The sequence below is a fragment of the Trachemys scripta genome, chromosome 7, assembly GCF_013100865.1.
Source record: "Trachemys scripta elegans isolate TJP31775 chromosome 7, CAS_Tse_1.0, whole genome shotgun sequence".
Lineage (NCBI taxonomy): Eukaryota > Metazoa > Chordata > Testudines > Emydidae > Trachemys > Trachemys scripta.
In genome coordinates this window covers 94,825,168-94,838,135 of record NC_048304.1, presented here as the reverse complement: position 1 = coordinate 94,838,135, position 12,968 = coordinate 94,825,168, and the positions used below count along the sequence as shown (strand labels likewise).

The 12,968-nt window shown below is 39.1% G+C and overlaps 1 protein-coding gene across 1 annotated transcript in view; it reads right to left on the bottom strand.

Moving 5' to 3' along the window:
• The window catches only part of MYOF (myoferlin), a 112,435-nt gene that overhangs the window by 34,277 nt on the left and 65,190 nt on the right, over positions 1-12,968 (bottom strand). Inside the window, exons 23-28 of the mRNA XM_034775572.1 lie at positions 10,286-10,478; positions 8,917-9,072; positions 7,110-7,241; positions 4,811-4,974; positions 1,807-1,921; positions 1,343-1,448 (exon numbers count right to left, since the gene is read on the bottom strand). Coding sequence (XP_034631463.1) covers positions 1,343-1,448; positions 1,807-1,921; positions 4,811-4,974; positions 7,110-7,241; positions 8,917-9,072; positions 10,286-10,478 — 866 coding nt within the window. The remainder of the gene's footprint in view (positions 1-1,342; positions 1,449-1,806; positions 1,922-4,810; positions 4,975-7,109; positions 7,242-8,916; positions 9,073-10,285; positions 10,479-12,968) is intronic.

Sequence of the window (12,968 nt, the reverse complement as noted above, 5' to 3'; positions counted from 1 at the left end):
TAAAGTTCATAAGACCAGTGGTCCATTTAATCTAGTATCCTGTCTCAGACAGTGGCCAGTACCAGGCGCTTCATAGAAAGGCACAGGAAACCCCATCATTGACAGCTTTATTACCAGCCCATGACATAAGTTTCTTCCTAATCCTTTTCAGTCAGAGTTGGGTTATGCCCAGAAGATTGAGGCTTTATTTTCCTTTTAATATAACTGTGGATATTCTCATTGCCTATATAAATATCTCATTATCTATATCAGTCCTTTTTAAAATCCTACTAACCTTTGGCCTCAGTGGTATCTTGTGACAATGAGTGCTTAACAACTTAAACAAGACACAAAAAAGTACATCACCTTGGATTCTGCTTGATGAAATGTGATTACATACACAGCAGACAACCTATGAAACTTCACCTACTGTGCAAAATGGTGGTGCCTTAGTATGTCAGTCTTGAGGGTAGAATCGGACGCCCTGTTATTTCAGCCCATAGATTTCCCAGGTGGAAATATTCAACCATTACATTATATTTTAACGCTGATGGCAGTTTTGCCTGAGTAGAGAATGCAGTATCATTCCTTTGGACTGCTATCTGGCATTTTATCCCTTCAGCCTATTGCTCTGCATTCTCCAAAGGAACACACAAATGAAGAACCACCAGTTTTCAGGCAAACCACCAAAACTTAAAAATAAATGCACATGTGACTCCAGGTGGAAAGGGGGCATATGACTGTGGTCCTACTGGCTTAAATAAGTATAACACACGCTCAGTCTCTCGTGCACCTGCAGAGAATTTCATTCAACACCAGCCTACATCATTATCATCATTATGGAATTGACCAGAGATCCCAATCAGGATGGGAACCCCAGTGGGATAAGCACTGTACAAACATCCAGGAAGAGCTGGTTCCTGCCCCAAACAAATTACAATCTAATATAAAACAATAAGATGAGTGTAACAAACAACTGGAGTATGAGGGTAACAGTTTTATAACTGTGTGCTTACACAGCTATCCAAAACTTGATGGTCCTAAATCATAACTTTTTTTAAAATTATGAAACAACAGCTAGATTCTCCATAAGTTAAGGTTGCAGCCGAGTTTCTATTTAAAGCCACATTTTGCCTCTTCTTTAAGTTCTACCATGCACAAAAACCAAATCAACCTTGAAATATAAAAACTTCCCAGAAATCACTGATGTTCCTCTACCTTGTTACTAACATCCTCTTGGTTACTTGTATTTCAAAATATTGTAGTGAGACATAACCTGTTGAAAGTTTTGGAATACATTATTCTATCTGATTGACTGTGAAGAGTTTGTCCTAATAAGTATACTATAAACAGTTAATCTTACCTTTCTCATCCACCGCTCGATTTATATCATATATCCAAGCATCATCCTCCCAGATCCATCCAGGGGGACAGGTAATCTCACCAGGTGGTGCAGCTTTTTCTCCATTCTTTCAGGTAGAAAAAAACCAAAGGGTTATTATGTAAAAAATGTACATGTAGCATAACCATATTGTAAGGCTGTATAGGAAGTTGGTTTGATGGGCTCAAACCACCCACTTTCAGCTTCAACTCAGGATGAAGCAAATATTTTTGTAATAAATAGCTGGTGAAACATCACTGTATTCTTCTGTACTAACTTGTTTTAGGACACATTTTCCTAAAGTCAAAATAAAATGTTAGACATTTCAAAAGATCATCATGCTGTGAAAAATTAGGAAAAGGGGGAGCAAAATAGCTCACAGCTAAGCAGAACTCTTGCAACCAGAATTTTAAACAATGAAAAGTATTAATTTATAAGAATCTCACCACATCTGTGTAGGGCTCCTCAGCTGCTTTCCATTCTCCTCCAGGATAACGACTCTCATTTTGGTACACTTCATCTGTAAACTCACTATGACCTGCATCAGCTTCAGTCAGCAAACTGTGAAGTCAAAGCAAATATATTAGCAAAGCAAATCGTTAAACTGCAATTACTGAATAGAACTACTGTGGAGTGTGTGCACATGTGCGTGCATACAAAAAATTATCACCATTCTCCAATGGATGGCTGAGTAATTCTGAGTCTATGTGCCAAAAGCCCTATGGCTATTAGCTAATGGAGATTTTTCTTCAGCCGCAGTGGCAGAGGCCTGTGCTTTTGGAGTTTTTATTGCACTGTCACTGTAAAGTTCCAACTATCCATAGTGTGCAGTATAGACCACATAAAGACTTCTTTTCCTAGAATTTCCCACAATTGCTATCCAGACCTGCTTTGAACGCTCTCAAAAAGTGTATATATGTAAATATATAAAATACTAATGCATATCCTATGAGAACACACATTTCATATGTACACATATAAAATATAAACAATTCTCACATCAGGGTTTTCTTTCACCTTTTCTTCAAGTCTTTCGATGTAAATCATAAGTATTTTTATTCCGTGTAAATCATAGGTATTTTTCAAGCCTATTTTGTCCATTCACACTGCACTAAGTACAATAGTGCTGGATCGCTGTTATAGTTTAATGATTGACAGTTATAACATGAAAAAAAATCAACATTTCCCTGAAGACGACCTACGAGCTACACATGACTATACATAAGCTAACTTAGGCTAAGGAGGGGAAAGGCAATTAAATGAGCTGCCAGCTGATTCTTTTGTCGGAGCTAGTTTATTTGTTCATTAAAATGTTGCTGAAATGCATCCAATATCAAACTTTTTCATCCACATTACAGTACTCAAGTTTCCCAATTTTTCAAAAAAAAATGTTAGCTGTCCTGTGAATTTGGACTAACTTGACTTTTCTCCACCTCCTAGGTGTGACTGAGTTTAAAAAGAAAGTCAAATATTTTACTGATATATTTTTTTAAACTATAAATATGATAATTAAAAGATTACTAATTATTTCAGATAAAATACATTTCTCCAGTTTTAATTGCCTGGCAGATTCGATTTCAGAAAGAGCTGAAATCTGTTTTGTAATGCCATCTACTGGTCAAATAAAGTTGTGTGGGTTATTTTCTGTCTAGTGGAAGAGATCATTGTATTTATAATTGTATTTATTTCATATTTTTACAAGAGGCTTTTCTCCTTTATCAGCTGAACTGTTCTCAAATGTATACTTATTGCTTTTCTGCATGTCATAGACCATCAATTGAAAAAATTAATCTTGAAAATCATGAAGATTTAATTGCTAAATTTTAAGAAGGACTCAACAGCCGGTCTCTTCCTGTTGTGCAGTGGCAGTCCTCCTATGCATGCTCAATGCCAGAACACAAGAAGAAAACACAGAGGTGAAATTCTTGGTCCTAATGAAATCAACGGGAATTTTTGGACCAGAATTTCACCACTAGTAACTATTACAGTTTAATCCATTCTATCTCTGTGTATATGAACATGCACTGTTATTAGGCTGCATCCCTTCAAAAAGCAAAATAAATAAATAAAAATTAAAAGCCCCATTGGATGATCTCCCCATCTAGATGATGATTTGTACACTGTGTGGATATGATGTGAACTGGATATTTATAATGGACTCCATGGTAAGCTGAAATCGGAAGACACTTTTGTTAAACAGACAGCCACCTGATCTATCTTAGGTACTTATATGGCTGCATCGCTGTAGTAATCTGAGCCCCCCACAGTCCGCAGTGTATCTCATAGACTCATAGACTTTAAGGTCAGAAGGGACCATTATGATCATCTGGTCTGACCCCCTGCATGCTGCAGGCCATAAAGCCGTCCCTACCCCTTCCCTTGACTCTGCTGTTGAAGTCCCCAAGTCCTGAGGCTCGGTGACTTCAATTGCCAGAGAACCCTCCTGCCAGCGATCCCTGCCCCATGCTGCAGAGGAAGGCGAAAAACCTCCAGGGCCTCTGCCAATCTACCCTGGAGGAAAATTCCTTCCCGACCCCAAATATGGCGATCAGTAAAACCCCGAGCATGTAGGCAAGAGTCTCCAGCCTGACCCTTGTTACCCATTATACTATTTACCTGCCATGGCTCAGTATTCCTTGGATAAAATCATGTTTTTCCATTAAACCATTCCCTCCATAAAATTATCTAACTTAATCTTAAAACCAGTCAAGTCCTTCGCCCCCACCGTTTCCCTCGGAAGGCCGTTCCAATATTTCACCCCTCTGACGGTCAGAAACCTTCGTCTAATTTCAAGCCTAAACTTCCCCACGGCCAGTTTATATCCATTCGTTCTCGTGTCCACATTAGTACTAAGCTGGATTAATTCCTCTCCCTCCCTTGTATTTATCCTTCTGATATATTTAAAGAGAGCAATCATATCCCCCCTCAGCCTTCGTTTTGTCAGACTAAACAGCCCGAGCTCCTCTAGTCTCCTTTCATACGACAGGTTTTCCATTCCTCTGATCATCCTAGTGGCCCTTTTCTGTACCCTTTCCAGTTCTCTCAACACCTCAGTTGTACCTTCATGTTACAGATGGAGAACAGAGGCACAGAGAGTTTAAGTGACTTGCCCATGGTCACACAGCAAGTCTATTGCAGAGCAGGGAATTGAAAAATTGCACCAAGGTCTTTAGTTTCCCAGGCTAGTCCCCTAATCACTGAAAATCCTTTTTACATGTTCACAGCAGAAGGTTCATCCTTCCTTCTAATGATGTAAACACAAATTGTACTGTTATTAAATAGCTTTTACCGATTGGCTAACTTACTCTCCTTCTACAAAAATTCTGTTTAAAACCTGCCCAGCCCCACTTAAACCCAAGAGATGAATTTATTCTATACATTCTGAAAATAACTAGGAAACATTGCAAACCCCTTATTGCTATTTGATTGTGTAGGAATCAGAAATCTGACCTTCTTTCAGGATCAACCATCCATTCTCCTTCCCACTCCCAGCCCTTTGGGGGCAAAAAGAACTCTCTTTTCAATTTAATTTTTCCTGTGACATCAGAAAACTTGTGGCGACCAACTAGTCCTGAGGTGCCCCACTTTCCAAACATAAGAGCCTGATTTTCATACTGTTTGAGAGAGAAGAATAAAAGAGCACTTTAGGGTCAAAAGAAAAGCTCTTAGGAAAATATAACATATATTTATGTAATCATTACAACTCAAACATTCTACTATATGTGGCCCATATCTGAAATCAAAGGACCAAGCTATCAGATAGAAAGTATGGGTAAGCTAGTCTTATAAACACCATTTATGGTGCACCATGTAAACCGAGATGGGTCACACTGATTTACCAAACCTGTCCATGTTCAAATCCAGACAAGTAGGTCAATCAGACAAAATATTTGTTCCTTCAAACAGCTGGGCACCACTTTATTTCATGTCATTATTCATTAGTAACCTCCCAAAGTGGCACTTAGAATAATGATATCAGAACTAGTGACTGGCAGAAGCTAAAGATGGTGCTTCAGAACATGATGTTAAAAAGTTTGTCTCAAATACAACTTTTCATATAACTAATAGCATCCTTTTCATGCTTGAGGGACTGCTCTTAGTAAATCCATTGGAGGGCCATATTTTCATACTGTTTCATACTCCAATCAGAAACAAGTAGGAGTGCTGTCTCCTCTATATCTGCTGTCTCCATCTCCTACCACATTTCCTCCTCACCCCTACTCTGCCACTGACAACTTCAATGATCCCTTCATCTCTTCCTCCTACCCTCATCTCAGTGCCTCTTCAATGCTGCCCTGTCTGCAGTGAATCCCCTCCCAACCTACATCCTCTCTTCATTCAAATCTATAAACTTACTGCTTCCATGCTGCCTACAAGAGACAGCTATAACTTTTTAGTAAATACATTTCCATTTTAATGACAACATGTATCATAAATTAATCACTGCATGATCTTGTTAGTGTAAACCTTGTCCTTCTCCATGAACCCATGAGTCACATGTAAAATCGGATTATAAATTGATCAGGGCAGGCATGATAGGACTGATTCTGATCTTACACTAGTTTCACACGCTCATGCTTCCATTGTCTTTAATGGAATTATTCTTGATTTACACTGCTGTATGTTGAATCAAAATTTGATCCCAGATTGGTTTTGGGTTTTTTAACCCCTTCCTCCTGGAAAATTCCTGGAAAATGTTTGGATTATTGTACAAATAGTATCAGAGGGGTAGCCGTGTTAGTCTGAATCTGTAAAAAGCAACAGAGGGTCCTGTGGCACCTTTGAGACTAACCGTTAGTCTTAAAGGTGCCATAGGACCCTCTGTTGCTTTGTACAAATAGTAAAAACTTTGTCCCATAATGATTCGTATTTTATACTTGAGAAATCATGGATTTTGACATTCACTTTCTATTTTAAATTACTTTTACTACAGGTGCCTGAGTACTGCCAACTCAATTAACTGTAGGGAAGATGGCTACACAGGCTGCTGTCATGATGTCATATGAGCACATCATGTCATATTAGCAACTATATAGATGTTGGTGTCCATTACTGGTTCAGCACATTGTAGCCATTAGTAGGAAGTGAACAAAAAGGATGCCTGAAGCTTATCATTAACAGAAGAATAAAATTGTTTCTTGGATTAGTCTAGATTCATCTGACATTTTGGTCTCTACGATTACAGCATACCAAGAAGGCTATTCTAAATATTATCCACCTAATTTTCACCATCCCATTACACATGGTAACTCTTAACACTACAGTGTTATGGTATATTCTCTTGTAATTGGAATTTGCTGAGTTTACCTCAATTTTTCTGTAGTGTTTGTTTCAGTGAATCTTTCTGCTCGTGTGGAACCATTATTAACCAATACAGCCTATGCTCATCTATTTTTTGCTCAGATATGAACAAGCAATTAAAGTAGAAAGGTTCTTCACATAGCAACATGCTATGGGCCAGGTTTTAATCTTAATTATTCCAATATAAATCTAGAATCACTGTACTGAAGTCAGTGGAGTTGCTCCAGATTTACAAGATCAGAATCTAGTTTTATGAGTATGTCAGAGACATCATCTGGAAGAGATGTTGGGTTTGATTCTCCACTACCTTGAACCTAATCTAGTCATTTATATCTATGCAAAATGAGTGTAAAATGACACCAGTAATTCATGTTAGAATTTCAGTACATTCCAGAGTAAGTGACAAAGTTTCATGTAAGAGTAATATATTTAACATTAGGAGGCATACCATTTCTGCAAAAACACTGAATGTTCCTTCTGCAAAGCTATTAAACTTCTTTTCAACTGCAGTCAACCCAAGCCAAATGTTAACTCGCAACTGCACTGGAATTTTGGCACCTTTGTTCTTGTCCTGTGGGTACTGGAATATGTAAAAAGAATAGTTATCCTCTGTTACCATAGTAGATAGTAAATGTAGGTTCGGAATAAATGTACATAATAGCTCAGACATATCAAAAATAATACATGGCTTAGCCAAATACTCCTGCACTGCAGTTTCCTGCTTCAGCGGTTACTTCAAAATGTCTTAATCAGCAAAACCCCTATTGCTTGACAGATATTACCAGAAAACATCCTAAAAGTAGAACCCCACCCTTGATTTACTGGCATGTAAAAGCTAAACATAGGAAGATTGCTGCTTAACTTCTTTCCCGTGTTTCCTTTCCAAAGTCTCTCACACTGAGTTTGCCTCTGCCTAGTACTGAGAACAATTATAACTTCATAATTCAGCGTTAGTATTAGTATTTCTTTGTCACAAGAGGCTTGAAATGCAGAGGTCAGAAAGAATGTTTCACTAAAATAGGAGGTAAGGGCTATACACAGTACACAGATGGACACACACTGGAAGTTTTAAGGTAAGAGATTGTCTGCACTGGGAAATTTTCTGGTATACCGGTATAACTATAACTCTCTGTGTGGATACTCTTATCCTGGAATAAGAATGCCTTTTTCTGGTTTAATTGACTTTCAAAGAGACAAACTTAACCAGAAAAAGTCACTCTAATTCTGGAATAAGGGTGTGCACCCAGAGAGTTATACCAGTATAACTATAGCAGTCTAATTATACTGGTATAGCTATGGGCTAGTCTACACTACCCGCCCGGATCGGCAGGTAGAAATCGATCTCTCAGGGATCGATTTATCGTGTCTCATCTAGACGGATAAATCGCTCCCCGAATCGACGCGCGTACTCCCACCTCGTCAGGAGGAGTAAGCGCCATTGACGGGGGAGCTGCGGCGGTCAATTTGCCGCCGTCCTCACAGTGGGGTAAGTCTAATAGGATACGTCGAATTAATGTAGCTGAATTTGCATATCTTAAATCGATCCCCCCCCAGTTAGACCTAGCCTATGTGGGGAGAGTTCCTTGTGTAGACAAGCCTTAAGTATTAGGTTCAGATTAACATCCAAAAGTTTGAATATTTATCCGCAGCTTCTCTGAATTATTCAAATCCCACCCAGTAAGAGTCTCTCACCACGACAGATCCATCCACGTGCCTTCTAGCAGCATCAGCGCCCACATTGGCTGAATAACCGGATCACACTTCCGAGCTTTTGGGTGAGGTTGTGAGCCATGGACCAGAAGTTGATTCTGATTCTCTGTTACAATGGGCTTTCTCATCATACTCTGTGTGCTGTTTTGGGGAAAGCATCTGCAATTTGGCTCTTTGTGGCTGACACCTCGCACCTTGAGTCTTATCACTCCACCACTTCAGAATTCTTACACCTCTCCTGTGCCACTGTCATACTGCGCCATACTGTATATCCTGCCAGCAGCTAGCTACTTAGACTGCTGTCACCCACTCACAAGATTTTCTGCCTCGTTTTGTAGCAAGTTGCACTAGAAATGTCTTTCCCTTATGCTACGGATCAGAGGATACAATATGGCCCTATGCATCTTAATGGATGTACACATGCCTTTCATGGATTTAACTTTTCATAAAATTAGCTAAGGGAAAATGTCTGATGTTAACAAAATAGCACGTTTTTAAATTCAAGCTGTAGTGTTTAAAGTGGCGTAATGAAATTATCACAGTACCTTTAGAAAGACTGTCTGGGTCTTTCCACAGTATTTACCAGATGCTTCACTACTTGTCGTAGAATACAAAACCTGGTGTGCGGGAATGCGGGCATAAGCTAGTCTCTGCTCTCCCCGGATCATCCAGATGATCACATCGGGCATACTGTTTTGTGGCTGTTTTTTTTTTTTAAAGAGAAAAAAGAATCAAAACTATATTCTGCAATTAGCAGAATTTCAAATTAAACCGGTGTTTGGAGAGTAAAAACAGAAATCAGGTAATTTTCAGGGATTTAATTAAGACAAAACAGAAATACATATTCATGATACTAATATATGGGAGGAAATTTTCTTTGGCAAATAATTAAATGTCATACTGTTCTGAGATGATAATTAGAAAAAAAAACAAATAAGTCTTATAAAAAGATTTAATAAAGAAGCTGGAGGTATTCTATGAACATATTCAGTCACAAATGGTTGATAATGAATATTCTAGGTTAGATCCTTTGGCCCATTATGTCCCTTTTGTGCTGCTCCACTATTAAGGAATTCTTGGCCTGCATGGAGCCTAAAGTCAATGGGACTTAAGTACACATGTAAAGGCTTTCCTGAATAAGGATGGACTTACGCATGTGCTTAGGTGCTTTCCTAAATCAGGGCCTGAAAGATGAAATCATTGTAACAAGAACTTTAGCAGAATCTAAGTAAACACCCTGCCAGCTCTGTGCTGCCCCTTATACACTTCTGTTGGCTGTGTGCTAATTGTGAGTCTCAAACTGGTTATTGTGGTTTTTTACCAGTGATTTTTAAAATTAGCACTGGCAAAGAGAAGATGAATATCGCTATAGATGATATGAAAACGAAGTAACAGACTAGCTCATGCGAAAACAGGCATTTATTATGGTCTAAAGTTACTCAAGGGATTAAAACAAATTAGAATAACTGGTCTAAGCCCAATTTAAATAGGCTTCCATAGCTGCTGGCCCACAGAAATTCTGGATGCACAAACCCTAAGGAAATTTGCAATTCTGGGATGAAAGTAAAATATTCTCCTCCTTTAAGAAAGCTCCAGACAGGCTCATTAGGCAGACAGTACTGCCCCTTTATCTAGATTAGAACCAAGTCTCTGGGTCTTATCCTGCTACCCTAACCCAAGAAAAATTCTCAGTGAAGTCAACTGCAATTAAAAATTTTACATTAAAATACATGTTAAACATATTCCTGGAAAGAAGTATTTTTCACCTTCTGAATTTTAAAATTACTGGGTGGAGAAGAATGGATGAAGGTTTCTTTTAAGCTTGAATCTGGTGTATATGCAGGCACTGTGGTTATTTTACAGAAACTGTGTCTTTTTAAACCAACTGAATCATATATATTTTGAAGTACTGACCTCTTCGGTCAATTGCATTAATTTATCCAACCAGTCTTCAATTTCTGCCAAAGTGACCTTCACATCGGTAGCGTCAGTTCTCATCCTTGTTGCTGCGTCTAGAATGTGTTTGAGAGACTTGAGGCGCAGTTTTTGTATCTGTGTGTCAAGGACTGTGACATTGGATTTGGCTTCTAAGAGGGGAAATGGCTTACTGAAAAGAGAAACAAAAACTTTTAATAATATAAATCTTCCCTCTTAGCATCTAATTTCATTAAACAAATGTTTGAGAAGCATAGGTGTTCATACTTAAAGAAAAAATTTAACTAAGCCTTATAATATTATGTATCATCACTAGTATTTCCCCATGGCAACAAAAATAACAGAAATCCATCAGAATAACATTATAGAGTCCAGGTCCTGCAGACACTCCTATTGGATCTAGTGCTTCCTACAGAGTTTAAGACCACTGAGTGCAGGCCTAGGCTTATAATAAGCTCTACCATAAAACAGCCTTAGATAGATGTAATTTCTTTTGCTACACTTTTCAAATTTTTTACATATCAAATTAACGTAGAAGATTCATGTCTAGAAATGGATTTCAAAGGTGAAATCAACATTTTCAAACTAAAGTTGGACTCTTTTCATTGACTGAAAGCTGTGAGTGCTCGGTAGTTCTGACAAGTAACCCACTTATTTAAGTATTTAACTATGAAGTTATCGAACTTTCAGGCACTCAAGTTTGAAAATTTGCACCAAAGTCCACTACATAGAAATTGGTGAGACATCAGGGTGCACAGCTGCAATGAACATAACTGGGAAACTCCATAGTATAGCAGCATACCCCAGGGGAGAAAGTGATTGCACTGATTTGTTAAAGCAATAGATAGCTTTTCTGAGGTCTTCAAATGTATTCCTTTTACAAGAGCTCCTTGCTACTCAGTTCATTAAGGTGCATTTAATATGGCATTAGAAGAAGCTCTTTTTCATAGCATTTTACTGAGCTGTTGGTGAGATTGAAAAGACTTACTACTCTCTGAGTCCGAACCATGTAATCAGAAACCAGGGGCACAAAAGCTCCAACCCTGCAAAGCCTTAATGCTGGCTGTATTGCATATTATCGTAAGTAGTCCCATTACCTTGAATATAAGTACTATACTTGGTAATAGGTGTTTGTGGGATTGGGCCTAAATATAATAGAACTCAGGCTACACCAGCTACCTCCTGAAAGCTGCTGCAGATTTCAGATTTATAAAGAGCCTTAAAGCTTGTGGCAGAATTCTAGTCTCTTAAAATATAATGTGACAAGGAAACTTCTTTTACAAATACAATATATGGAATTATGTTTCTTAATGCAATTCATAAGTTTATTGTAAATTCTTTAGTGACTGTCACTTACTAGATGTTTGTACAGCGCCTAGCACAATGGGGCACTAACTTATTTGACGCCCCCAGGTGTTACCACAATAAAATTGTTTAATAATACGTTTAATAAAGCCATGGGAATTGTTTGAAAGAGAATGGGTGTGTGCACAAGTGAGAGAGAGAGATTTTTTTAATATATATAAAGCGGGTGTACCCACACTTTTCATGTGGTTGTAATGACATGAGACTAGGGTTGGTCCTAGACAGAGTGCTGTCCTAAATGAATTTCAATATGCCAATCCCTTTCTGCCATCCATTCTGTCCTGCCCCTTATTAAACATTTTACTAGGTCATTTAAATTTTATTTAGGAATTAAAATTCCTATTAGTGATTTCTTACTAAAATGTACTATAACTCCATTGTGTTGGTTCTTCTCTTTCCCTTCCCTTCCTTATTTTTTTTCACTCCACTTCCTGTATATCTTGGTGAATCTCTTCCTCCCTCTTTTTATGTTTTCTCTCCAATTTTTCTTGTGTAAAATTCTTCCCTCTTTTCCACTTTTTTCTTTTTCGTGTTTTTTGTGTTGTTTTCTCATCAACTTTACCCATGATTTTTTCACTCTCTTCTCTCTCATACTGCCCATTAATATCTCTCTCATTTCTTCTCCAATCCCTTCTCCCAAGTTTAGAAATTATTCTCCTCCAAACAACCCAGCTCGGACACTTATTGCTCTGTCTAAACACACACAACATATTGACTCATTTTCATTCCCTCCCGGGAAAGTCATTCCATCACAGAAACTTTTGAACAGATTTTTTTGTGCCCTGGCCTCCAAGGAGAAACTGGGAGTTCTCCTCTCCCCCCTCCTTATGAGTGGGGCTGCTACAGAAGATTCTTTTCCCTCCTGCCCAAGAAAAAGAGCCTCTGTGGAAGACCTTCCTTCCTTCTCATGGTGGGAAGCATAGGTGCCTTGAACAGCTGGGCCTCTGGACTGAGTGCATTGATTAGGGCTCAGGTGGCTCTGCCTGGCGTAGCGTCTGACCAGGTTGAACTGAGTTCCAATAGGGTTACCATATTTCAACAAGCAAAAAAGAGGACGGGAGGAGCCCCGCCCTAGCCCCGCCCCTGCCCCTCCCACTTCCCGCCCCCCCAGAACCCCCAACCCTCCCCCCGTTCCTTGTCCCCTGACTGCCCCCTCCTGGGACCCCTGCCCCTAACTGCCCCCCGGGACTCCACTCCCTATCTAAGCCTCCTTGCCTCTTGTCCCCTGACTGCCCCAACCCTTATCCACACCCCCACCCCCAGACAGACCCCTGGGACTCCCACGCCCCATCCAACC